This window comes from Paramormyrops kingsleyae, chromosome 14 (genome assembly GCF_048594095.1).
Source record: "Paramormyrops kingsleyae isolate MSU_618 chromosome 14, PKINGS_0.4, whole genome shotgun sequence".
In the NCBI taxonomy this organism is placed as follows: domain Eukaryota; kingdom Metazoa; phylum Chordata; class Actinopteri; order Osteoglossiformes; family Mormyridae; genus Paramormyrops; species Paramormyrops kingsleyae.
Genome location: NC_132810.1, coordinates 20,730,151 through 20,757,153, shown reverse-complemented (window position 1 = coordinate 20,757,153; position 27,003 = coordinate 20,730,151). Strand labels below are relative to the sequence as shown.

Genomic DNA, 27,003 nt, shown 5'->3' with positions numbered 1-27,003 from the left:
AAAAAGCAGCATTTAGGTAATTTCAGGGTTTACCTCCATCCTTTTGTTTCTTTGTTAAATTTATTGTTAATTTGCTAAAAAACAGGTTTTTTTGTGATTCTAAACAGGTGTCAAAGTAACTTTTTGTAACTTTTGAGTAACAGGTGATTAAGAGGAAGTGAATTGGGTGGCAAATTTTTGCTTGCCAAAACATCGCTGTGTAACAATCAAACATGATGGTTTGATTATGTCAAGCTGAAACTGGAATTTAAAATATAGACAAATGATAGCAATGATGTTTTATTCAATGGCTCTCATATATCATTTTTTGTTTAAAACAGGAGCCCAGACAGAATTTAACTCTTCAAGGTGCTACAAGAACAGTATCTGATACCGCGATTGCCAAAATACATTCTGAAAAATATATTTTCCATTTTTTTTTCCTGAGAAACACAACTATAATGCAATGTATACATTTAATAAATAGTAAAAGAAAAAAAAAACAATTTGTTCAACTGCTGAGATGTACGGCATGAGTATTTACATGCGTTAACACTGTATTACTGGCGTCATATGCAAGCTGTTATAGATGCAAGCTAATTCATTTAATAGTGTACTTTTTTTTACAAGAAATGTGAGAACAAAAGGTTTGATCAATGAAGAAATGCACGGCCAATTAATGGGCAAGATGAAAAAGCTGTACAATAAATCAGCTTGCTTTATAAAATATTATACATTGGAATGAATTTGGGTCAGTTTAATAGACCAGGAAAATACTCGATGGACAGCTCATTTGCTGCCATGGAGACAAGCCGTTTTTCATTATTAATAGTTTTGACATTGATGAGTAAGATTGAGTCCTCTCTCTGTACCATGAAAAGTAAAATGGGGTTTTCAATATGTAAGCATTGCTGTTACATAAAGCAATTAAGTTCACTATTTGCATGAATGAATTGCTGTATTATTAATTTGCTTAGTGGATATTTTCTTACATAATGTATTGTCATTAGAGGATAGTCAGCATCTAAACCCTATGTGAGCAGCAACTCTGCTGCACATCTTATCAGTGATAATTGTTCACATCACTTTTTTTCCTTTGAAATGCATATTCTCTACAGGAACCACTCTGTACTCCTTCTTTAAGTCAGTCCTTCAAAACGCCAGCACTCCACTTGCATTTCAACAAGCACGCCGAGCTGAAATAATTGCCTTTGGGGGGAACCAAACGCAACGATTCCCAAGAAGGTGTCCTTACGCCACCTGGCCCAGAAGATGAAAATTCAGCACCTTGCCCAAAGCTGCAGCCTCCCCATAGCGAATATTGGCAATCCAGTCCAAAGTGTCCAAGCCCTGTACATCTTGCCAGATTAGACCTGGACAGGACAATCTCATTGATTTCCTTACAAAATGGATCTTTTGTTTAAATATCCATGGTTAATGGGTAGTATGTACTCTGCTGCAATCTTCACACCTCTATGAAGATTCTTGCATTCTGCAGATGCTAAGGACCATCTGTAATAATACAGATCTGTTGCCTGGATACGCCTAGTTGGGAATAATGTCCAATCACAGTCTAGCTTCCCATGTTGGCCACACCTCTTTTGTGGGTGGGACTGTTTAGGGTTGCACTAACCAGCTGTGGGCGTCATCCAACTCTATACCTTCTTCCTCCTCATCATCCTCTTCTTCTTCCTCCTCCTCCTCTGGCTCCTGAGTAGCCAAGGGCAGGTTCAGCAGGAAGCTCGGCTGGTGCGTTTGGGTTGAGGCCGACTTCAGGCCGATCTTCTTCTTCAGTAGATGGAACTGGTCCCGGACGAAGTAGTAAAAGTCATACTCATACTTCATGCGCTGATACAGCACTTGCAGGGCCCTCAGGGTGGGGGTGTGTTTCTTCACCGTTCCCGTCATGTTCCCCAGCTTCCTGTACTCTGCGGGACAGGAGGAAGACAGATTTGCAGAGGGATAAGCATCCCTAATGAGGGCAGACTGCACTGCTATTTATTTCACTTACGGTTTATCTGCCGTGTTATGCAACGGTAATTATGCCAAACCTCACCGACCACAGAATTGAAGAACACCCGTCCGTCCGTCCATCCATCCGTCCATCCCTCCACCTGTCCATCCCTCCACCTGTCCGTCCATCCATCCGTCCATCCCTCCACCCATCCATCCACCCATCAGTCCACCCATCAGTCCACCCATCCATCCACCCATCAGTCCACCCGTCCATCCCTCCACCCGTCCGTCCATCCATCCGTCCATCCCTCCACCCATCAGTCCACCCATCAGTCCACCCATCAGTCCACCCATCAGTCCACCCACTTACCCAGCACAGAGTCACAGGGTTAGTCTTACATTTATCCCAGGTAGTTCAGGGCTTAAGGCAGGAGAAACCCTGGGGATGGGATGCCAGTCCATCACAGGGCACAGACATGATTTACAGTAGGAGGAAATATATACAATATAAAGAGAACACACACACACACACACACACACACAGAGGGGGGACAGGATTTTAAGCAGTGCTGGAGGTGTGATGCAACAGCGCCACCTACAGAGCCACTATGCCACCACAAGTTTATTTTACTTTCCTAGGCATATGGCTCCACCTAGTGGCAGGTATGCTTGCTAAGCTGTACATCCTAGTGGTCAGTAGGTGGAAAATTCCTGGGGACAAACTGATTTTTGCAAACTATATGGAACAGATTATTCCTCGCTTGTGTCTCCCTGGCATTAGCCTGCCATTTCATCGGTGTAATGCTTCATGTGTTTCCATGGTCAGGTGAAAGAAATGAATTACTGTGACAGCGAAGTTTCCGAAGTCTCGTGTCATTTGTGGTGAAAAAAAGCCTGATTGCAGTTTCTCCAGGGGGTGATGTAATCAGACCCCACTGAGCAGTGCAGGAGTGAAAATATGTAGAAGCACAAGTTACTGAGAAAAAATATATATATAAAAGATTCATGTTGAAGTGAATTGATCCATGATACATTGCCATATGTGTATAGATATGTGACCTTTGCACCTTATCAGGACACTAACTGTTGCCTTTTTTATGTTATGTTACTTATTCTATTCCACTCTCTGGTTTAATTATTATTATGCAAGTTGCTTCCACTAGGAGAACCTTACTACCTCATTTTGTCGTGCAAGCACACAAAAATCAATATAGTTGACTTTGACTTTAATTTGATACTGATCCACAAAGCAAAGCCCATAAAGTAAAGCCTGACCGGGACTTTTGTAGATGCTGAGCACGTCACTGAAGAAGTGAGGTAGAAGACGTTCCAGTAAGAGGAGCACATCTTCCAGCTCTTCCAGGATCCCCACCAGGAGGAAGTTCTCCAGAACGTTCTTTTTGGCTCTCTCCAAAGCCCAGGGACCAGGCTCCCTTTGGAAAGAAGTTACAATGACAAAACACATTTTCCAAAACAGATGAGCAGCACTGATCATGCTCAGGGTGACTTAATGACAATGAAAATCTAGCCAAGTCAAGCAAAATGCAGGAAATGACTAAAATGAAAAAGAGTAATTATGGGAAATACTATCTATATGATCATATGTCATCGTAACTTCGTATATCATATTGACATTCATCCTGTTTGTCAAAATAGGACATTTTGAGTATAATATCTATACGTAAAAAAAAACGTAAGAAGTCTCACCGGCACTGAGGATGTTGTCCACAGAAGTAGGGAATTATGTAGAAGAGGCGAGGGTTAGAACATTCTGGATAATTCTCCAGAATACACACGTTGATGTCCTGGAGTGTAAAAAGGCAGATATGAGCAGCAGAGTCCTACTGACCGTACAAGCGGCGAGTCCTACTTCACATCTAAGGGTCGTCTCGGCTGCGGCAAACACATCCGGCGTTTTACCTCGTCACATACCCAGTCTTATTAATTAATGTGCAGCAAATCAGGTTTTTCCCTGCCTGACCACAGAAAACTGAGTAAAACAACTTGTGTCAGCATATGTTATGTCTTGAGATGACAGCCTTTTCAAATATAATGACTTCCTGCATACGTTTCTGCAGTGGTTGTATAGAAAAATAAGAACTTAATAAATGTAATAAATAATGCTCGTAATATCTGACATATTACTCAAACATTAATAACCATTAGCTACAATTTCTAATAAATTGCCAGCAATTATTTTTAGGAATGAAACAAACTATTGGGGTCGCAGTTATTCAGGAAATGTTTTGTGCTGTTTTATTCCAACACAATTAAATACAGCAGCTGTTCCCACCGTCAGCCGAAAGCTGCAGTTCCACATTCATTCCACTAGGTGGTGCTTGCTCACATGCAGCAGGAATGATTACGGTCTTTGGCTGAAAGACGCCAGGAAGACATCCTCCCACAAAATCAACCCAGTTTCTTTGAATAATCAAGGAACTTAGGGGTAATTTGAAGAGAGTTGGCGTGACCTTACAGGCAGGGGAAAGATCCAAGACAGATTACATTAAAGCAGAAATACTAGGAAACCAAAAAATTACACTCTCAAGCTGAGATAACTCAGAGAGCATGGACAGAAAAAGAGATATATAGGTTTATTTGTTCTTTGGATGTGACAGCCATTTTCTTGTCTCACAAAAATTACATTGTGGGCTGCAGTGTTAACTGGCAATAAAAGAAACAAAATCAGAACAATGCAGATCAAATGGCATTGCACAACACATAATGAAGCAAGCAAGTGCAGCTAATTTAGAACTCCATGTGCGACAAAGAGCAGAACAAGGGATGTAATGCAGTCAACATGGCCAGCAACTTGTCACGTGACCTGAGGAATGTACCATTTTGGAAACACGGGTGGCATGGTGGCTCAGTGGGTTGCGCTGTTGCCTCACACTTACATGGTTTGGCCTTGAAATCTCACCTCTGTTGTGTGTGTGGAGTTTGTATGTTCTCTCTCTGCCATATGGGTTTCCTCTGGCTACTCTGGCATTCTGCCCATGGCCCAAAGAAATGCAGTTAGGCGAACTTTTGTCTCTCGATTGCCTGTAGGGTGCATATGTATTTGTGACAAAATGGTATCCTGGTCAGGCTGCATCCCAGCACTGTGCTGTGAAATTGTACACTAAACATTGCTAGTCATATTTTAAATAATTTTAAAATCTCTCTAACATCGCATCCTTCCATGGTGTGAGCATTGCATGTGTACCTATTACGATGTCACGATATACATCGTTCCTTCTGATGCCACTGGGTGCTGGTCTGGGCTCTAACACTGATCACCAACCACATGCCAACAAACCCAGCTGGCCTTAATATGAATGATGAACTTGTTCAGGGTGACTAAGGAAAGTTGGACGCATGCTCGGGTGGTACGGCCCAGCCCTACATCCTGCTGCAGGCTGCTTGGGCAGTTTGATTCGTACCAGAAGATGTGTGAAGAAATGCGAACACAATTATTGGCTGAAAACATGGTTGGTATTAGGATCATATCTAGGGATCCGCTTGGTTTTAGGACTGGGGCCAGGCTTCATTCTGAACTGAGGCCCCTGAAGAAATATTGGATGCCACCCCCCTTTGGGACAAAAAATGGGGCATAAAATGTACAGAAAAACATGGGACAAATTGCTAAATGGTTTTAGAATAATTATTTATCATGGGGTCTAGAATCACCTGTATAGGGTTAAGGCTAAGGTTAAGTTTGTGGCTAGGTTTAGGCTCATGGTTTGGGCTAAGGTTAGGGCTGTCCTTATGGTTGGTATCAGGGTCATGTTTAGGGTTCTATTAGAGGTCCAGGGCTAGAGCTAACGTTAGGCTTATTGTTGCCTTTCGGGTTGTGTTACACTTAGGACTGGTATTTTTGTTATCTAGGGTTTGGTTGGGCCTTGTGAGAAAATCATTAGTAGTGTGTTGTAATAGATCATTGTATCTAATTCCCGAAACCCCACCTTCATATAGCAAAGATTAATTCCCACAAGTGGGACACCCCCACACTGGCCTCCAGAAAATCTGAGAGAATAATAAGCAAAAAAGGTTTTTTTAAGGAGCATGCAACTTTTAAATTTTACGGAACAAACAACACAGGTTCTTAGTCTGAAAGCATATGAAAGTGAATAATAATAGTATTAAATCAAGATGCTTTCTTATGGTATTATTTGCCGATCTGTTAATGAATGCGAAATGTGTGCATTGTGAAGGACGGAGAAAAAGAAACAAAGAAAAACTGCTTATTAGTTTTCCAGGGAAAAAAAGCTGACAAGTATTTCCACTTAATCATCCTCCGGTGAAACCAATGAACTCTACACGCCGGCCAGCTCACAGGCAGGGGACAGATTTCGGGCAGCGCGAGAGCTGATCTCACAGCAGTGTGCCAGTACGTGGATGTTTTCGAACTGCGTCTTCTTCCACGGAGGAGGGGGCCGTGGATTTGATCAGTCTCTTGGTTGCTACTTGCGCATGAGACAAGCCTCGCGAAAACAGTCGGGGATAGGTGGACCGTTTCAGACAGGAAGTTTGGCTTGGCGGGGGAGTGGGCGGATTGGCCCATCGTTAAAGGCTTTGGGGGGGGGGGCTAAGAGAATATCCAGATATAGGTCGCAGCATGGTTGGCAGTACGACCGGCCATCTACGAGCGCATGTGTTTTTTAAAACGCTGCAACTGATTTGCTAAAGAGCGCAGCTGCTTGCGGTTCTGTGGCCACGCAGTAATGTGGGCGTTGCCGATGGATTTGTTATAGACTTAAACCGCCAGACGCGTCTAAGCTCCCTTCGGACACGACGCGAGCGGGACGGCCAGGCGAACCCCACACGACTTTCACGGGGCACTAAAGCCGGCCTCACGCCCCCCGGCCCCCTCCCCGGGTCTTGGCACGAGTCAGGGGTTTGGGGCGTGATATAATGATGAAGGAAAGATCCCCGCAGTGGTTGGAGGTATTAAGCAGAAATTAAAAAATGCTGAGTAAACTATGCAAGCAATTTCTAGCTCAGACCACAAGAAAGAAAGAAATAAATTGTGAAGCACCACATCTCCGAATTCCCAACTCAGGAAAAGCAGCTTCAGGCCAAGCTGTCAATTAGGAAGCGGTTGGGATGAGGGCCATCCCTATTTATACACGAGGAACACTCCCTAACCAGCCCCCACAGCCCCTACAAAGCAAATTAAACCCAACACCACCGGCGGTTGGGTGCCATGCCGCCTCGCCTTTATTCCTCTGTCATATTTACGAGACCCAGCACTAAATCAGGTTTTTTTTCTAATTGCAGCTTATGTTCCTTGATTCAAGCCGGACTGTGTGTTTAAACAAAAACTCTCTTTTTCAAACACGGGACAAATGTGCTTCGAGGCCTCGAGTAACACCTGCTGATCATAAGCGGTTACATCTGCCGTACAAAAGCAAACGCTGTAACTGCATCTGACCAAAACTGAGTCATTATTGAAATCGGGACTCTTAGGCTTTGTTTTATCTCGTTAAGGAAATACATTCGTTCAGCTATGCTCAGTTTTGAACATGCACAAACTTTCAAGCCCCCTTTTCTCAGTTTCAGCGTCAACACAGTTACTGTGTTTTGCTTTGTGGGGCGCATTTAAATATTATCTGCCTATTATAGTTCAAGCCTGAACTCAGAACAGACTACAGACAAGCATCATTTCAGTTTAGATGTACATAAATAAAAATATCTTCTAAATAATTAGAGGCTCCAGAATGAAAATTGTTTAGGTTGATAACTTATAGGATAATGAACGTACAACTTCTCGTAATTCTCTGTCTTTATCATAGAAGAAGCTTCAGGGTGACTCCATAGACCGCATTGGAGACACGTTCAGCTCTGAAACCCAGTGAGCTCATTTGTGCCGATGAGGTCGATAGCGACATGATTGTTAGTTAGAGACACCCACAGTGGATTCATCCCCAATGTGGCAGAGACAGCGGTGTGGTAGCTGGCTGCCTTAATTTAAACTGTCATTACTAGACCACAACCATTACAGGCCAGCCTCTGACAAATGCATTAATCATCAGACACATTTGCTCCTCGTCGTGGGTTTTAAAGAGTGGGTCAGTGTAGTTCAGGACTGGATTGGAGCAAATGCCTGTCAGCAAAGATAGGAATGTGTAAGATGGGGAAGGGATGAAACTGAAGGGCAGGACAAGGTCAGGTGACAAGACAAGTGCTGATTCACTACAAGATCACAGTTGATCTGGGGCATATCCCATAATGCACTGTGGCCAAGGCAGGAGGACACTCAGGCAAGGATGTCTGTCCATTGCAGGGGATCTACACAAACAGTCACAAACGATGGGCAACTTTGAGACACCAATTCGCCTAACCGCATGTCTTTGTAGAGCAGAAGGAAACCAGAGAGCCAAAAGGTAAACCGTATAAACACGGGATGAACACGCAAACTTCATATATACACATACAACTGCACTACGTTGGACGTTTTAATCAACATGCAATTGTTACCACGGATAAGGTATTTAAAAACATAATCTACATATTTTTTTGCTCAATGCCAAAGATACAGATGAGTCTTACTACAGACATGTTTGTGTTTGGATGCACTGAAGATCCCTACTGTCAAATAATTAAAAATAGACATAAAACAGTAAAATGGTGAAACATTTGTAAAGTAGGGATAAAGAAAAAAAAAACATGAATTATTAAAATGGTAATATTACACCAAATAGTCTGTGACTGTGAGCCTTGATCTGGTGTTTCATTACCAATGTGAGGAATACAGAGCGCCCCCTCCAGGCATGGAATAAAAAAGCCACGATAGGAGCCTTACCAGATATCTCTCAAAATCTTTCATTCCAGGAGTCCGGATCAGGTGGTTCTGCTCTCCCCTCCAGTCTCCAAAACGACGAAAGAAATAATTGGAGAGAAATCGGCTTATAGGGTCCCTAATGATGTTGATGTACACAGGCTGTTCGATCCTGAACCTGGGGGGCAAAAGGTATGTGATGATCTCAGGTATTTTCCCATGTAACCTGTAACTGTAAGTCGTTAAATACCTTTCAAGAGTGAGAGATGCCTCTCATGATTTCATTTAGCAGCATTAACGTTATGAGTTCCTGGTCTTAAATACTTGCTGTCGTAAAGATCCCTCTCAAAAACGCAACAGCAGCCCCATTCCTACGACCTGAAGTCACATGGGAAGGTCCTTATCTACCATATTGATGCTTTTTAAGACGACCTCTGTCCCATTGTGCTGAATGAAGTGTTATGGGATATTAAGCTATTACCACAGTGTGACCTCCCTCTCGACAGGGCCGGGTCTACGTGCTTGACTCGTACCTGGTGAAGTTAAGGAAATGTACGTGCCGTGTGAAGAGGAATGGCTTTGGAAGGTTACTAATATTCTTCATAAGGTCCACCTGGAAAAAAAACAACTAATGGTCAGAAAATGACCGACACATTTTATGACAAATATCAAAAATCGATTTCAAGACATTTGAAGACCTTTTAAGCATCTTTCGGAATTCTGCTAACGAACTACATTGTTAACCTACCAGCAATCATTCTGACAAAAACTACTGAACCCCGGAAAAGCTAAAACGGCTTAGTACGTAATTTGTTTTATTTGCCATTTTTGAGCATTACGTCTGCATTTAAGGAATGGCTGTGACTGAAAAGTTAATTTGAATAACCACAGCAGTCCTGCGTGGGGATGTAGCTAGCAGGTGAAACCGCCAATTAAATCAGAACAGCTTTCCTGGCAGGTATGGTAATAAAATCAGTGGGCCCAGTCAGGACGGCACTCAGCACCTGTTAGTGGCCCATAAAATTCTCCATATATTTCCAGAGCCTGTCAGACAGATTGCTTGGTTGCCTGGATACGTACCCCTTACATCATAACCTGTCAGATAGGTGGGAGCAGGTCATGTAAGATACACAATGCCCAGGCTGTCGACAGGTCCGGTTACCAGCGAAAGGACAAGACATGAGGAATTTGGGGGGGGAGGGGGCAGAAGGAAGCGAGGTGAAGGTCTGGAATTCCTGCCATGTTTGCTGTCCTTTACTTCCTGAGTGAACCACTCTTAAAACATCCTGGCTAACTTCATGAGGATACAGGGGCTATGTAAACAGGAGTAACTGTACGGCAGTTATAGAAATGCTATGAGAAGGCATTGAGGGAGCAGGCCAGGGTTTTGATGCCGTCTTTTCATTGGCCAGTCGGTGTCAGGTGGGTGCTTGCATTCGCACACTTCATCCATTAGGGAGTCACGATGTGTCTGCTCCATAAACCGTCTGACCCGAAAGTCTGAAAGATGAGGGTGCACAGATGACACCCCTAACCCCAAAGGCAAGCGAATCTGAACAAGCCTATGTCTGTCTCCACACTCCTACTCAAGGCAAGGGGTGTTTGACCTGCTTCTACCCAACGTCATTTTGACAGACCTCAATAAATGAGTCACAGGTCCCCAAACACACTGCTTTTATTGGCAGTTAATGTAAATGAACGCAAGGCCAGGAGACACGAAGTCTGCATAAGGATCATTTACCCAGTCTGAGTGCAACCGAAAAGCGCAAACACACACCCTGGCCCTCTGTCATGTTCTCGTGTTTGTGCAATGACAACGGCTCCCCCGCTGGCCACCCGTGCCAAATTCTCTGCTCCCCGGCAGACAAATACAGCTGCGCTCTTCAGTTCTCGAGCCGAAAGAAAAAGGGGGAGGGGCTAGCGCGTTCGTTAGCATTTTCGGCCGGTGCCGCTTCAAGGACGTATCGAGGTCAAACGCTAAATGTGATGCTAGCCACGTTCAGGCAGTGATGACTCAGGCCCCCCTTTACCTGCTCGTGTTTCGTGAGCCTGGTTTTGTTGTGGATTTCGGAGGACACCAGGGTGAATTGGTGACGCTCAGCCAGGACACGCAGCAGCAGGACCACAGTGCGGCTGCCACACTTCCCCACCCGGTTGTAGACTACTTGGCTCGGGAATGGCAGCACCTGGCAGCGTCGGGACACAAGGGGGCGCCAGTCAGTATTGTGGGGCTGGTCGATATGTTGCCGCATTTACATAAGCAAGAGAGAAATTTGTGACTCACTCTAGGGGGATAGGGTCCATGGTCATCAAAAAAAGTTGACTGTCCTGTGGAAAGAGAAAATGAACCATTATAACAGATAAACTAAATTAAACTAGACACAAGAAAATTGAGAATGACATACTACGTACAAAAAATAATTTGACAATACATTAGCTACATACGAGTCATGCAGTATTCTGAATATAAGAAATTTACAAACAAGAGGAGGCCATTCGGACCACCAAGCTCGCTTGGGCCAAACCAAATATCCATCCATCCATCCATATATCCATCTATTACAGAGACACACATACATGTAAGATGGCTGATGTATACATGCCAGTCATCTCAACTGCACGAGAAAACCCATGTGACAGAGAGGGAATAAGAAAACTTCACACACACACACACACACACACACACACACACACAGCAAGAGCTTCTAACTCCTGAGGTGTGAGGCAACACCTAACCTCCTACCCAACGAGCTGCCCAGCTGTGCTTCAGAACTGAATAATAAAACAAAAAATCACATCCATGCTAACAGAACCATGCCAAAATAAATGGCAAACAAAACCTGCATATGGATTTTGACAGGGAAAATCTCTTTACTGACAGATTCAAAACAACACATAACGAGACAACCATAACGTGCCCCGGAATGATCTTTTGGCATTGGCATGTATCTGGAATGCTAGAGACTGGAATTTCAAAAACATGCACTTACTGCACAACCATTTCATTTGCTTTATGAAATTAGTCATTTCAAAAGTATAGGTTAGCAAAAGATAAAACTTAAATACATTTCAGCAAAGGGAACCTTGAAAGAAACATCTTATTGTGTTAACAATATAACATGCAAATAAAAATTAGCTATTATGGCACAATATTCCACTAAACATTCCACTTTAAAAGTAGTTTTTTTCCACATTAAAGTTGTTTTCCTGGTACCTTGGATTTTTCTACATATTTATGGAATCCTGTCTGTTATGCTGATCATGTAATATTTTGAGCTTTGGGGTGATTATGTTAGGAAACTAAATTTGTGCTGTAGATATATTTGCCCTTTAGTCACCAGCATAATAATAATAAAAAAAAATAGCTGATGCTGCAGTTAAAGTTCTAATGAATAATTAATAACTATTTTAATTAATAAATTATTTCAATCATATAATTCTGGTGCAACAAAAAACACGCTGTCTCTCTTGACCAACACAGACATCTACCACACTGGCAGATTTGTAGATAATTAAATGTTGTCAGAGGACAAACATAATATTTGTGTTGCTTACACTGCAGGCCCCAAAAACATCTCTGTGACATTAGCAAAAGGCTGTTCTAGCTGTCAAACCTCACCACAGAATTAGTTGTGGTGTCTTGGTTGGCCAACCAGAACATGTGCTATTTTTAGTTGACGGGATGGTAAATGGACAAAGACCTTTCAGCTCCTGCTGGCGGTGCTTGGCCCACTTTCTCTTTCGCTCTCTCTCATTCCCATCACGACAGCTGTTTAAAGCCACTCCTGTACCCAATTTCCCTGTTATTTGTGCAGCCTGCATTGTGCAATAGCGAGTTTTTGTGTAGCGCAATTTCTCTGTAACCCTCAGAGATATTCCCATCACGCTATTCCACTCATCATTCCTATAAAACTCACACCGAATGAGGTTCCAACTGTCTCTGTTGATAATCAAGCAGACTCAACAGTGGATCAGATCATTAAGTCATTAGGGGTCCCACAGAGTAACCCTGTGCTACAGAGGGGACAATGGGGGCAGGGCCACCATCTCAAATGCCAGGACCCCACCAATAGGTGTCCGTCCAGTGCCGGAGTATCCACTTACTGGCCAAAAGGCCTCGACCACTTTGCATTTCTCAACTTTATCAGTCTTCAGAGATATGGGTCAGTGTTTATAATGGGTCAAATGGACTAACCCAAGAAAGTAAGTAATATACCAGAAAAGGTAAAAAGGAAAATGCAGAGACACATGACTCTTTCACCGTCCTGCCACTTTAAGCTCATTGGTTTAAAGCAGATTAGCATCGATCAGGGACATTGATCCATAGAAAGCACATCTCTTGCAAATATATATTTGATACCATTTCAAAAACCCCAAAATCTTTAAGGATAAAAAGGTTTATTGAAATGCTGGTCTGGTCCAAGCCCATGTGGCACCTTAGATGAGAATTGTCCCCCCCCCCCCCCCCCCGGTTCGCTATAGCTTGTTCGCTGAGCAAGCATTTAACATTAAATGGATATAGTGATCAGAATTTTTTAGTTGAGAAAATAATAAAACATTGCAAATTATATTAAAAATATGAAATAGAATATAAATAATAAAATAAAATATCTACTAGGAAAGGAAACAATATCATGTTACACTTGTATCAATGCCAATACAAACAGATTCTCTACTGATTTGACAGTTTTGATATACAAGTGTTCCAAAGGGGAAGGACCACCATTGCAAAAGCTTGGTCACTTCTATTCTTATACCTAGATCTAGGGACATCTAGAACCATCAGGCTGTAAGACCTAAGGGTCCTGATCGGGGTGTGGAGGTGCAGAATCTCTGCCAGATATGTTGGTGCCAGCCCATTTAAGGTCTTAAAAACAAACATTATCATTTAAAATAAATGTAACCAATGGAGGGATACCAGAACTGGTGAGAAATGGTCTATCAGCAGACACACAGCTGCATTTTGGACGAGCTGCAAACATTGAATGGACCACTGATCTATGCTTACATACAATGAGCAACAACAGTCGATATATAATTAGATAAATAAAAATGTCTGAGTAGGTGGGCACCCCATGGAGCCAGTAGAAGGAGCCTGTAGATGATGCAGCCCAGGATAATTGCCATCTTGCCCTTACCGGGATCTGGTGCGAGGAACAAAACACTGTCCCCTTTCTCTGAACCGGTCAAAGGTTAAATACCTGACTTTTTGCAGAACTTTCCACTTCCGAAACCCCCCCCCCCCCCCCCCATGTTGTGAAAACAGGCATGACGTAGAAGAACATCAGCGCTGAAGAAAAAAAAACAGAAAGATGGATGCTTAGTCTGCAGGATTCAGATTGAAGATCCTTGAATTTCCAGAGCTTCCATCTTTTTCAGGGACAGATTGGCCTCCGGGCTTCCTCTGCTGGTCTGCAAGTATCACGGCAACGGGAATCAAGGAAAGGTCACTTGGCAGCGCCGTGTTTCTACGTGATCTATCCTGGAAATGGGTAATTAAGAAAAAATAGCATCCTGTTTTTGTGTCTCTTGTGTCCAGAACGAACATTATGTACATAGTTGGGTTTCTACAAGAAAAATATTGCATTTCCCGCAGAAGCACATCAAGCTTTTTGGCTTGCAGGCCCACATCATGCTTGGGAAAGAGACAAACATGGACTGCGCACGTTCAGGATTATTCTAGGCTGCTGCCAATTCTAGTGACACTTTAACAAATGAGAAGATTCGCAATGGACTTTCCATAGAGCACAGACAGGGCCTTTCAGACGCCTCCTGACAGAGTCACCCTAGTGACCCTCTAACAGGAAGTACGGGCCACTCAGCAGGGGGACACCCTGGGTCACAAGCGGAGTCATTTTGAAACAGTAATTCAGCTAACTGCACGATTTTAGACTGTGGGAGGAAACTAGAAACTGGAGTATTTGAAGGAAATTTGAAGAACATGGGAGAACATGGAAACTCCAAACCCAGAGAGCAGGGACAAGGGCTAAACCACCGACCTGGAGGGTGTGAGGTTACAGCGCTACCCACTGAACCACCCCCACCCAATGCAGAGTAAAAATACATAAGTATCGTAATTGTAATTGTGTAATTGAGCAATTGAGTAATTCAGTAATTTAGTGTATAAAGATGAAATTTATTATGATATCGGCTCTAATTGGTTAGGGCTCACATCTAATGTTAATGAGAAATTAAATAAAGGATAAAAAAAAAATGTTCAAGAAAGTATCCTTAGGCTCCTACTCGAGGACAGACAGTAAAATCCCTCAACACAGTGCCAATGACACAGGAAACCGCACTGGTTTTCCTAGGACTACTGTGTGGTCAGTCCACTGACACTGATTACAATAACAGACGAGTTAAAGTACCAATCTGGCAGCGTCGTCATTTCAGCTCATCGGCTGCAGTACAAACTCCCGAAGATCAACAGAGGGTCGTGCCTGCTCACTGCTGGCGAAAATTCACAACTCAGATTACACGGAGGGTTATTAATCCTAAAAGGACACAGTTAAGGAAAACATGCAGTGAGTGTTATGTCTGTTACATGAAGCACAAGGCAGGTTCACACAAGGCTATTTAGGACCATCATACTATCTTAACTGTGTATCTTTGGAGTATAGAAGAAAACCAGAACTTGGAGAACAAGCACAAGAACCCAAGGAGAACATGCCATCTCCATACATCAAGGAATCAAACCCACAACCCTGGAGGACTGAGACTGAATTACTACTCATTGAGCAGCCAGCTCACATCTTACTGAGTGTTGAATTGATCAAAAAGTCAAACAAAAGTCATACAATTTTTTGTTAAACTAACTATGATATAATATCTGGATGTCTGTCAGAGAAAGGAAATACCCATGAATTAAAATGAAATAAATGACCTCATACTGCATCAGGGAATTCCCTAATCAAGAAAATGCTTTTGCAATTATTAGAACAAAAACATAATTCCATTTAGCTAAGCTTATATATTAATCATTTCGTGACCCATTTTTGTTGGGAACATGTAAGCAATCATTCATTATTAAAGAAAATGCATTTTTAATTTTGTAGAACAGAAGAATAAATAAGCACTTGGACATGTTCTCAAAAGTAATTCCAGCTTTCAACATTTTGTTTTATAGTGAGAATTCAATTCACAAGCAAGGTATAATTCATTAATTGTTCAGTTGGAACATGCAGTGGGTTAGTTCACAAGGACTAGCATTTGAAACAGGAAGTGACATGTTAAACAGATTAAATCAAACTTTCCACTCACTTGAGGAAAGCTTCTTTCACAGCATAAGCTTAGGAAGCATGCAGGCTGTTTTACAACATCAGTATTCCCGTCTCCTGCAAGACAGAAATACTCCGTGGAATTTATAATTCAGAGCATTAACAGTATTAAATGGATCACCTTGTGGGCTTTGGAAAGTGTTCAAAACTTCATAAACTTCTAGATCCATCAATCTTACAGTGGCTTGCTGATCATTAATGGTCCCCTTGACTTCACTGTTTTACAATTCATTTCCATTCTTCTCGATGTCAGCGGCACTTTACATAAATAGCTACTTATATTCTGCGTGGCCCCAATAGGCTGCGTCCCCTCTCTCTCTTTTAACAGGGACACGAAGACCTCATCTTCACATAAACGCCATGGGAGTTACACGCAAGGCTGGTACCTTCGATATTCAAACGTAATATTGCAGTTGTTAGTTTTGCAAACAACCAGTCACATTTTTGTGGTAAAACAGAAGTATAACACTGTCCACATGAAGGCCATTTACAACATGCGGTCAATTTAATTTTTTTAAACATCAACTCTAATAAATGTGTACCCACATTCATGCTTGGACTTGCAAAATACATCCATATAAAACAGGGGGAACAAGAAAAATGGAGAAACAACAGTGAAAATTCCAGTGTTTATATATACCTATGTTAATATGTCATTGTGAATCAACCCACGGTGACATGAATATAAACGAATGCTATGCAATATCTCACATCCTTGTTTTTCTTCAAGCAAGAACATGGTAACTGACGTTCTAGCCAGGACATTAAACATGCATGGAATTATGGGATCATAGTACATCAGGCGGGACTCTTGTAAGCACTGCAACATTTGGAGAGAACCCAAACGGTGACTGAGTATGGATTAAGGTTAGCATAAAGAGAGAGAGATATCCCAGAATGCAAAGGGAGTCAGAACCACATGATGGAATGTAAGAAGAATTCAGGGAATGTGAAGCGTAGATATATCAAATAGGGCAAGGTTCAAAATTAATATTGTTTCTAATATGCAAATATTAACAAAGTGCATTTTAGTATTAAAGGAAATTTTACACTCCCAGCACAAGGATATCACCATCCTGGTCATCATATCAAGTTTCTTGGTTGATATGTTTATCCAAAGCAACTAGGGATTTTTGCATACTTACTAGAGCAATTAAATGTAATTACCTTAGAGCTTAAACAGAACCATCTCAATTAGAAGGCCATACCTTTAATCACTCCACTATACCAACTACTCACCAGATGATCACCTACATGTACAAGAAAAACTCCCCTTGAACTGCCACTTTCCAAATGACACTCGGTGATGTCATCAGCATGCTTATCCGCTCTGCAAATTTTCTCAACTTTTCTGCTCTCAGCGGCTCAGTGTTCAAGACAAATATGTCAAAGCAACGTTATTCCCCTGTGATATTTACATCAATGAAAGGCTCCAGTTTTCAGTTCCTGTTTCCGAGCTTCCGAAGAAGCATAGCTTCGATTCTGTCACTTACAGCGAAGATGACACGACTATGGCACACACAGGGACACTAGAGTGAGAAAAATCAGGATCAGTCGGCCTCAGATCCACTGCAGCGGAACCGAAATGTCTCCGGACATGGGTTCCAAGGGCGCGCTGCTGAGTTGAGCCGCCAAAGATTCCCGTCACAATGCAGCCCTCACACGGCCAAGGCAAGGGGCACAGGGAAAACGTTGTTTGGTTTATGACCATTCCAAACAGCAGCTGTTTGTTCATGCTAATCGGAAAGAACATGGTTAACATTTATATGTACATACATACACTCAGAAGCCACTTTATTAGGTTCACCTACTCGTTAACCCCAATGAGCTCCCCCTACAAAAAGAGAATTATATTGCTGCAACTCAATACATACAGCATGCAGACAGGGTCAAGGGGTTAACTTACTGTTTGACTAAGTGTTCGAATAGGTAAGACTCCTGAACTAAGCAATTCTGAAAGTGGTGTTATTGTTAGTGCTATATGTGCTGCTTCTAACATCTCAGAAACAGCCACCTTCCTGGCATTTGTCTAGAGTGTCCAGAGAATGGTGCGAAAAACAAAAAAGATCCATTCTGCAGTAGTTCTGAAGAAAAAACTACGTTGTTGACGATAGGGGAGAGCGGGGAATGGGTAAACTTGTTAAAACCAACAGTGTAAAAATATCGTGGACCAGATTCCATGAGGAAAGATTTCCAGCACGCTGAATCAATGCCTTGACAAATTCTTGAAGAATTTGCTTACAGGATAAAGTGGGGTGTCCTACCCAGTACTAGGCAGGTGTCCCTAATAAAGTGGCCGGAGTGTACATGTACGAGTCCGAAGTCATGCCAGATTTAGAAGATCGGTTTCCCCGTGGAAGCAGAATTCATGGAAAACAACTTGAACCAGGGAAGATAACAGTCTTTAAAAAGCTTTCCGGTTTCCCGCCTTTCTGCAGAATTGGAAGTGCTCCCGAGCGCGACACCGAGCGGTTTCGTCCGTTAACGATGTGTCGTTAATAGCACAGCCGCGTCGCTCGCGCCGGAGGACAGTAGAAGCTCTGTGTGGGAAAACCTGACGGACTTGCCTGTGGCTGATTGACAAAGTGCTGAAAGGGACAAAAGCCAAGAGCACTTAATGAAATGTGTTTTACGGAGACATAAATAAAAAAAAATATAGCTCGCTGGAAATTTTGAGAGCTCAGTGGGTCTTTGCCTCCCTTCATTACACAATGTCTGTAGCGTTCACGTTTCCATACACAAGTGGTGTAACCAAGATGCCATCTTGGAGTATGTTCAGTGAGCAATAGTGTTCGAATTGTGCTAGAGGAATTGAGGTGGGGGTCCCCTTGTGCATGAAAGTTGTCAGTCTGGGTGGGGGAGGGGCATAATCGTAAAAGTTGCTGGGCTGTAATGGGGGGATCCTGGGACCATTCTGTTTACTCTGTACTGATTGGTTATATTAGGTCTCTCTCTGTTGGATGGGCAAATGATACACTCTCTTGTAGCCACACCCCTGCCCCAGGCATTTAATGGATCTGTCCCCAGGCAACATCAGCACTGTTTTGCAACAAATTCTAGCCAGAGCGCAGTGAGAAAATGCGAGGGATCATCCAGGGTAGATTATCGTCGTGGATGGGGGCATCCTATCCTGGATCTTGGAATGTCTCCGATCGCTGTGTGCAAAAATAGGCCTGCAGCCGCAAGGCGGTTCTGCCCGCCGTGTTTTTTAAAAGATGGCCTGTCCTCTGCCCCCCCTCCGCTGACGAAAAGTACCCTCTGCGGTGTGCTGCGCAAGCATTCAGGGCGGCTGGCAAAGCCTCAACAAGACCCAAAGATCAAGGCTCCCTTTAATTTAAAGGCCTAAGTGAGCTTTCGCCAGGAAGAAACTCCTTATTATAGAAGTCAGCGGTGGCCTTATAATTAGACCTGCTATCGTTCCTATTCTGCCGGGGCAGCGATCCACACGTGGGCCTCCGACCCACTGACCAGACTTCTAAGGGCAATTCAGACCTTAGGCGAGAGTCGGCCAACTAGAATTTTTCCACAGTTGCCCAGGCACGGCTGTCACAAGCTCCGATAAAAGCACGTTTGCAGGAGCTACACTCCGGGGCGCTATGGAGCAGCCCACTCAGCGGGGCGCGGTTCTCCGAGAGAGACGCCATCCGACGGATGCGTCTGATTGCAGCCTTCAGAATGGTATGTACCGCACTGAAAAAGCCGGGAAGAATTCCTGAACTGTAAACACTCGCCTTTTTCAAGAAAAATATCTGAGGAAGGGAAAATAAGCATAACAATACCCCCGTGTGTTCAGACACTCAAGCTGAAACATTCACTTTTGGGAAGCGACTCAGAGAAAGCCTTCATTTATAAGCACTACGAACACCTAACATTTCCCATATCACATCTATACTTAAATGATTCTTACTGAATGAGAAATGCAAACTGCGAGTGCAGCAATACTGAAGAAACATCTGGAATTTTCCATAGATGAATAATCTTGCTGTTTCCTGTGAAAATCACTGCGGAAATATCCAGACATCCTATACTCGAAAACAGAAACCTAAGAAAAACTTGGTGAAGAGGCCAGTGATGCAATAAAGGTGTTCTTCCCTACTGCGGGTTGGGTTTACGGTCAAGCGAGTTACAGGGGGAGGAAAATTCAGCACATTTGCAGGGATATTTTGATTGAAAATGCTAAAATAAATAATTAAAAACTCCTAAACATCACCACTCTGACCACAGTCTTTTCTAGGAGTCTAACAGATCTATAAGAATGCATTTCTCTCGTCAGAAAATGTTTTTTTTTTTTTTTTTTTAAATATTCACCTACAACACTTAATTATTTCAAAGGCCCCCGAGCTGAAAAAGTCCTGTGATGATTTCAGATATATTCTAGGTAATAACAGGCATGAAATCCAGAAAATAACAATTAATATCAATGGCTTTTAAAATATTTGCACTGGGTTTTTCCTTCACATTAAAAAAAGATTCCAACCTGAAGAAACTGTCTGACATTTTGAAATATTTTGACTAAATTTCACTCTGGCTGCCAGTATGGCCTAGAATAATTCAACATATTTTGACAGAACAGAAGGTAAATCCACTGACGCCGCGTTTTGTGCAGTTGATGAAAAGTCATGACAGACAGGGTTAGCTCTCCTCTGAATTTTTACAATTTCTTCCGGAGCATGACAACTGTTCTAAATAACTGTCTTCGCTGACAACAGAAAGGTCTCTGGCTAACATTAGCAGCTCAATCAAATCGTTAACGATGCATAATTAGACATGATGTGGAATGACAACATTCCTAATATGGAGGCTAATCATCACATGCAGGGATTTCTGTGTTTGAATCGCAGCAGAACTAAAAACAGCCTCTTTCAGCATTGAATGCAGTTTTCCTGAGGACTGATGGTACATTTGTACAGCAATAAGAAATAATCTTGGATGGTTACATGTTAAAGGTCACCATGGGCACAGACAGGGATCACACACGAGGGGTAAGTCAGAGTCCGGTTAGCCGAACCGCATGCAGGAGGAAACTGCTATTACACAGGGAGAACATGTAAACCACACACAGCAGTTGTGGGATTCGAACCCTCAACCCTGGACACGTGAAGCAACAATGCTAACCTCATTGTGAGAGCAAAGTAGTAACAATACACTCAAATACTCCATCCATGTAAGGCTCTCCATAGCTACATGAGTAACTGCACAGAGTGGATACCTTAATTACATTTACTTAATTAAGGAGCTGGAAGGAGAAAAAAAAAACAATGTTTATTGGACACTTAAATCAATAAATTCTCTGACTCCTAGCAAAGTCAGCACAGCCAGTCGCTTTATTCAGTACCTTGAACAATCGGCGGAGCACTTGCAGTTATCGGCGTACTGATTTTGGACTGAAGACTTTTGCTGAAACTCTACATTCAGTATGTGGTTTAAAAGTACGAGGAAGTGATTCTCAGGGTCTCAAGCAGGTGGGGAAAAAGATGGAAGTGAAAGGCAAGAGCGCAGGTCAAATTAGGGGAATGCCACAGGGTCCTTTCTCTCTGTTTACTTGGGTTTCTTCTTGCAGTCCAAAAAGGTCAGGTGACCCGGTGTCTCTATATTGCTGATAGTCTGAGACTGTGCTCTGTATGGACTGGCATGCATGTTATCCAGGGTAAACTCTGCCTCTTACCCTATTTTTACTGGGCCGGACTCCTGGTTCACAGTCACTCTTTACTGCGTAATTGATTATCGATGGATGGATGGATATAACTACTGCATGAAAGTAACACTGCCCCAAAATAAATGAAGAGAAAAAAAAGGTAGGAACAAATTAAGTATTATAGTTGCTGTGAATATTAGACCTGCTTAAATTTCACCAATACGTAGAACTATTACTGGTGGATAGAATTTACTATGCAACTTTATGCAAAATAAAAACTAGCTGAAATACTTTTTTGCACATCTGTCACAGAAAATGAACATCAACAGGTATAATTTACCCAGTACTGTATTTGCAGAATTAACCTCCATTAAAACGTCCATCTCTACCTGCTTTAGATAAAAGTATCACCCCGGCAACTGAATCTAAATATGAATTTGCAGTTTAAAATGTGCCGTTCTGCTTTGCTCTTTAAAGCATAGAGCTAAAGACACCTCCAGCACCTTCTCCGCTGGCTGTACTATCAAGGACACTGAGTCATCTCCTTTGATAAACCTCAGAAAAACATCAACAGCTATTTTCTTTTCATCAGCTTCACTTTGAAATCAAATCAAAAGCTTTTCTACCAAGAACCTACCTGATCATTAGATACTGCTAATGCCTTTGTATGACATCACAAAAACATTGCGCTCCCACGCAAGATCTTAAGTTCCTGAATTCAGTGCCTCAGAATTGACACTGCTTTATATTATAAGCTCGTTCCATGTAACGTTATGCTTTCGAAACATATGACAAGCATAATGCAGACAGGATGATACAATATATATTTAAATGATGTTAGAGATGTATGAGAACAATAGTTTATCCTTTAAGATTTGCTATAATCAGGTATGTGGGGGGCATCTAGATAGCGTCTGAAGCAGGGTTAGTAAAATCCATCACTTGGGATGGAGAAGAAAAGCATTATTAATTAGTGTTAAATTAGGGTTTTGTAAATGAGACACTGACTGAACGACACGGAAACACAACACTGCGCTTCCCCCCAGATCATAGATATGTCTCACAGCAGGGGGGGGGGGGGGGCAGTATGCGGAGTAGCTTGATGATGAATGATCTGGAAGGGTGGGGGGATAGAGTGGTCCAGTGCATGCGACAGCATGCTTTTTGGCAAGGATGGGGGGTGATATTGCACATGAATCCAAGGGAAGCTTGGGGGGGGGAGGGGGGGGGGGTCACAGTGACTGATACCTTCTTTCCAGGCGTTGCTGGGTTGACGCAATTAAAATTTAATGGAGCACTAAGTAGCAATTTTAACCGTTTATTGTGCTGAGGGTTGTCTGCACTTATAAACATCAACGCAAGAATTCCACAAGATCTCATGCATGAGCTTGTAAACACTCTAACGTGCACGCACACTTTGGGGAGGTTCCATAAACAACATCTGAAACACTTTTCCCTGAATACAGACCCTGTTTTGACAAGGAACTTCAATAGTGGATAATCACATACGCTGCAAGTAAGAATCAGCAGCTCCGCAACAGAGAACGGAGATGGACAATATAGTGGATTGCAGTGCAGCATGGTGGATACTCCACATATTGAAGGTTACTCTGTCAACTGTCACCTTCACACATCAATTGGCCGAATGACAGCAGATGTCCTGGACAATGACACCCATTTTCACAAGAATAACTAACAGCTTCGACTACAGCTGATGCGTGGGCTGCTTCTCAACTGGAGAAACCGCATTTTTTCCTAATCTGGCCGTTCAATTCTTCACAAATTTGCTTTAGCTCCTGACAATTACTGACATTAAGCGCTACTACATTTTGTTAGGAAAACTATCAAATATAAAACCAAAACATGATGTCACATTTAAACAAGAAGAAAAGTTTATAATACAGCAAAAAAAATAAATAAAATGTCACACCAGTCAGAGATACTGAGAATGTTATATTGTATCTGCCAGATAAAACTTTCTGAGTCCTTTCAGGTATGCAGAAGTTCAGAAGGATGCAAATAAGGTTTCCTATCCAACACTTATTTCCCTAAGAGGGCTAATATCGTCAACATATGTCCTCTGTTTTTAGGAACATTTGCTCCATAGCAACAACTGTTACAGCATCTGTCCATTTCAAATGCCAAGGTATCTGTTTTTTTTGTTGTTGCTATTATATAACTGGTGCTTCATTCCTTATGAAATCTCTACTCTGTAGATCTGAAGACAGGATGGCATCTCTGCTTTCAGAGAGGAGTAAAACATTTTTTTTAAATTGAGGCGCCCCCTTCAGTTATGCTTTAATTAGTGATAAAATGTATCATTGTCGGTTCTTCTTAATTGGTGTATTATTGACAGTAGTGTTACCTGGGTTGTTTGTGAGAGTGACTGTGCTTTGTTCTGGAATGTTCCAGAATCAATAGCCAACTTTCAGCAGAAGACACAAGACTAGAAGAACAATAAGAAAACATTCTATATGCTTTTACTGAATGAGGCTTGGAAATACATATCTATTAAAAAAAAGAGAGAAGAGTGCATCATGCACTTGCATCATTTTAAGAGGGTGTGGAACCCACAAAAGAATAAAGCATAATGAAACAAGCAGGGATACAGATGTTTAAGCCATTGGTAAAGAATTTAGTGGAAAAAAAAACACATGCAGTCAACATCTTCAAATGACAACACAGAAAATATCTATAGTATCACTGATCAAGTTCAACAAACTATCCTCTCCACTTGCTGAGCGATCAATATGCTGTTCATATCCTCAAATGTGATGAGTCATTTGGAACAGCAGAGAGCCAAAACCATAGATAATCTTATAAGCGACTGATTAGAAAAGTACAGCAGGTGAGAAAACACTTCCCCGCCCCTCGGATGTTTACAGTCACTTAAGACATTTTGAGAGATTCGTGCAATTCATAATGTTTGGCTTGTTCAGAAAAGCATGAACGAACATTACTACATATGCGCCGGTGGATACGTATAGCTAAATGGATTTCCCAGACTGCACTCAGAGGTGAAAAAAACACACACACGAGACAGATCTTGCAGATACGATATCCATATACAGCAGTCAAGCCAAATTTTGACGTACAGAGGAAAATCTCAATAGACAGGCAAAGGCGGCACTGCAATTCATCAACCTGACAACGGAATCAGGAGGACTGCCCGAGGTTTGCATTCACAATATGTTTCATGAGTTAACAATTTGTCAGGTTAGTATATAATTAAATACAGGAGCGACTGAGGACAGTTTCCCGCCATTTAAACCCAATAACACACACCTCTGTCTGACCCCATTTTAAAAATGATTAGTAGGCCTATTTGTGTTTAAAGTACAACTTTCCCTGAACAATGACCGTTCTTTGAAAACTTTTCTGCAAGACCGAGTATCCATATTTACATAAACAAACAAACTAATATAGGCCGATCAATTGAACAGGTGATTTCATGTTTCTCCGCAGGGAAATTAGGAGGCAGACAGTGTAGATCTAATAAAACCAGGGACTAGACGGTACGTTTTTCACGGCACCTTAAACGCTAACCGTAATCTCTGGGCAGATTCATTTAAGAGGTAAGGATCCCAAGATTACATTTTCCCGCAGTCTTCACCACCCACTAGCACTAAAGGTAAGAATCTGAATTAAAATGCCCGGGTACCGCCGTCAGCCCTCACTTACATTTGCTAATTAATCGGCGCGATTTACGCAGTAAGACGCATTAAGAAAATGCAGAATGAGCTACTTTGCTGGACAAAATATTTTAATTTAGTTACGTATCACATTAGCTCTATTCAAGGGAGATATCGTTATTTCCACAGAGGTTTCGGAGAGGCTAAGTATCCTTTGTAATACAGATTACAAACCCGACTATAAATAATGGAAGTCAAACCAACATATAGAATGACAGAGTTTACGACTATATACCTGGACTTGGTGATTGTGTTGGAGGGGACACTGACATTTACTATAAACTAGTTATACAGAAAACGAAGGAAGAGTTTAAAAATGTGGGAAATTGGTTTGATTCTGTGCCAGATTCAGAACCATCTCAAGCTAGTGCAACCCATCAAAAAGCAACGTAAATCTGTCGATCCCACAATTCGTCTGCATACAAATAATTTTAAAACAATCTACATTATCACCATTTTAACTCTGACTGTTTAAATTTGCATTCATACATCATCAACGTGTAGCAGATGAAATTCAGGAGAAAAGATATTCACACTAATACATCTGGGAGAAATGCCGATTTAAAAGTAAATTGTGAATTTGAATACGTTTTTCTTTACGGCACATTTGATCGCTAAACAAAAACGCAGCCTAGTTTAACTTAACCAACCATGTTTCTGTTGCTTTTCTATTTTTCTTAGTATTAATTCTCTATTTAAAATGCAAGCTGTGGGAACGTTCTGGCAAAAGGCTTTTAAATGCACTTGACGGCTTTCCTGGATGCAATTAGTGGTATGAACTGGTGCACAAGTCTCGTTTCACCTCTCGATCCATCCTACTATTTCCCTGACGAAAATGAAAGGAACCTTTTCTTATTTGTGTATGCCATAGGCGGGTTTCTCCTGAAAGCGTTTTTTTCTCTCTTTTCTAAATTGATCCTGTACTTGAGCTAACTGGGCAGAGGAGGGGTAAAAGTTTGCCTTGTGCAGTGGACTTGGGGTTACATGGGGAAAGCGTTTGCTGAGAAATAGGGCCTTTGTAAGCTATCTCAAGATCTGCCTACAGGTCTTTAAGTCGGCAAGCGTGCCGTTACACGCCTTGGAGAAGCACCGCTCAGGAGGAGAAAAGTACGCCGGAGGAATAAGAAAACGTGCGGGCAGCTACTTTGTTGGACGGAGTAGATCGGAGAAAAGAAACCGCAGGAGAAAAGATACAAATGTATCGGAGATCGGATCTTACCGAGGTATTGTCGGAATTCTAGAAGAAATTTGGGGGGTCCGCCGTTCCACTGATAGAATAGGGAACCGAGACAAAACAGGAACAGAGAAGTCATGCAAAAGCCATAATCGCGCAGGGAGAACCTGAACAATATCAGGGAAAGCCAGGCGCTCCTCTTGTTGTTCCGGTCTCTTGTGTGATTCTGGGTTTGACTTTTGTGACGGTAGCTGGTACTGTAATTCATCATCTCCTCCTCGCATAGAGCCGTCGAGAATCGTGGTCACCCATTCGCCTCGGAGAAAGTCAAAAACTTTGGTTCTATAACATTTGGATAATAGAAGAGGGGAAAAATAAACGGGGATCCACGTCTGCCTGAAAAGCGACGATCCTGTGGCCGTCTCCCCTTCTGATCTCAAGCGGACCCTTCTCCGGCTACGTCAGGACTAGTTCTGCAAAGCCGAGCTGGCAAACCCGCGTTACCCTTAAGCCTCTCGGTTTAATGCCGG

General features: G+C 42.3%; 1 protein-coding gene across 1 annotated transcript; it reads right to left on the bottom strand.

Annotated features, from left to right (window-relative positions):
• Positions 1-263: 263 nt before the first annotated feature.
• Positions 264-27,003, bottom strand: LOC111857981 (uronyl 2-sulfotransferase-like). Its single transcript, XM_023839316.2, has 8 exons — positions 26,519-27,003; positions 10,980-11,023; positions 10,726-10,881; positions 9,229-9,308; positions 8,720-8,873; positions 3,643-3,740; positions 3,211-3,368; positions 264-1,907 (listed from the first exon to the last, which is right to left on the bottom strand). The coding sequence occupies exons 1-8, from the start codon at positions 26,742-26,744 to the stop codon at positions 1,597-1,599; spliced, it is 1,227 nt and encodes a 408-aa protein (XP_023695084.1). The 5' UTR covers positions 26,745-27,003; the 3' UTR covers positions 264-1,596.

What these genes read in the sequence shown, in the direction of transcription:
- LOC111857981 (XM_023839316.2), bottom strand. Translation starts at nt 26,744, where the DNA reads ATGATGAATTACAGTACCAGCTACCGTCACAAAAGTCAAACCCAGAAT. An exon ending in AGAATTCCGACAATACCTCG is followed by an intron (nt 11,024 to 26,518) that starts GTAAGATCCGAT and finishes CTCTTTCCACAG; the next exon opens with GACAGTCAACTTTTTTTGAT. An exon ending in CAGCATCTACAAAAGTCCCG is followed by an intron (nt 1,908 to 3,210) that starts GTCAGGCTTTAC and finishes CCTGTCCCGCAG; the next exon opens with AGTACAGGAAGCTGGGGAAC.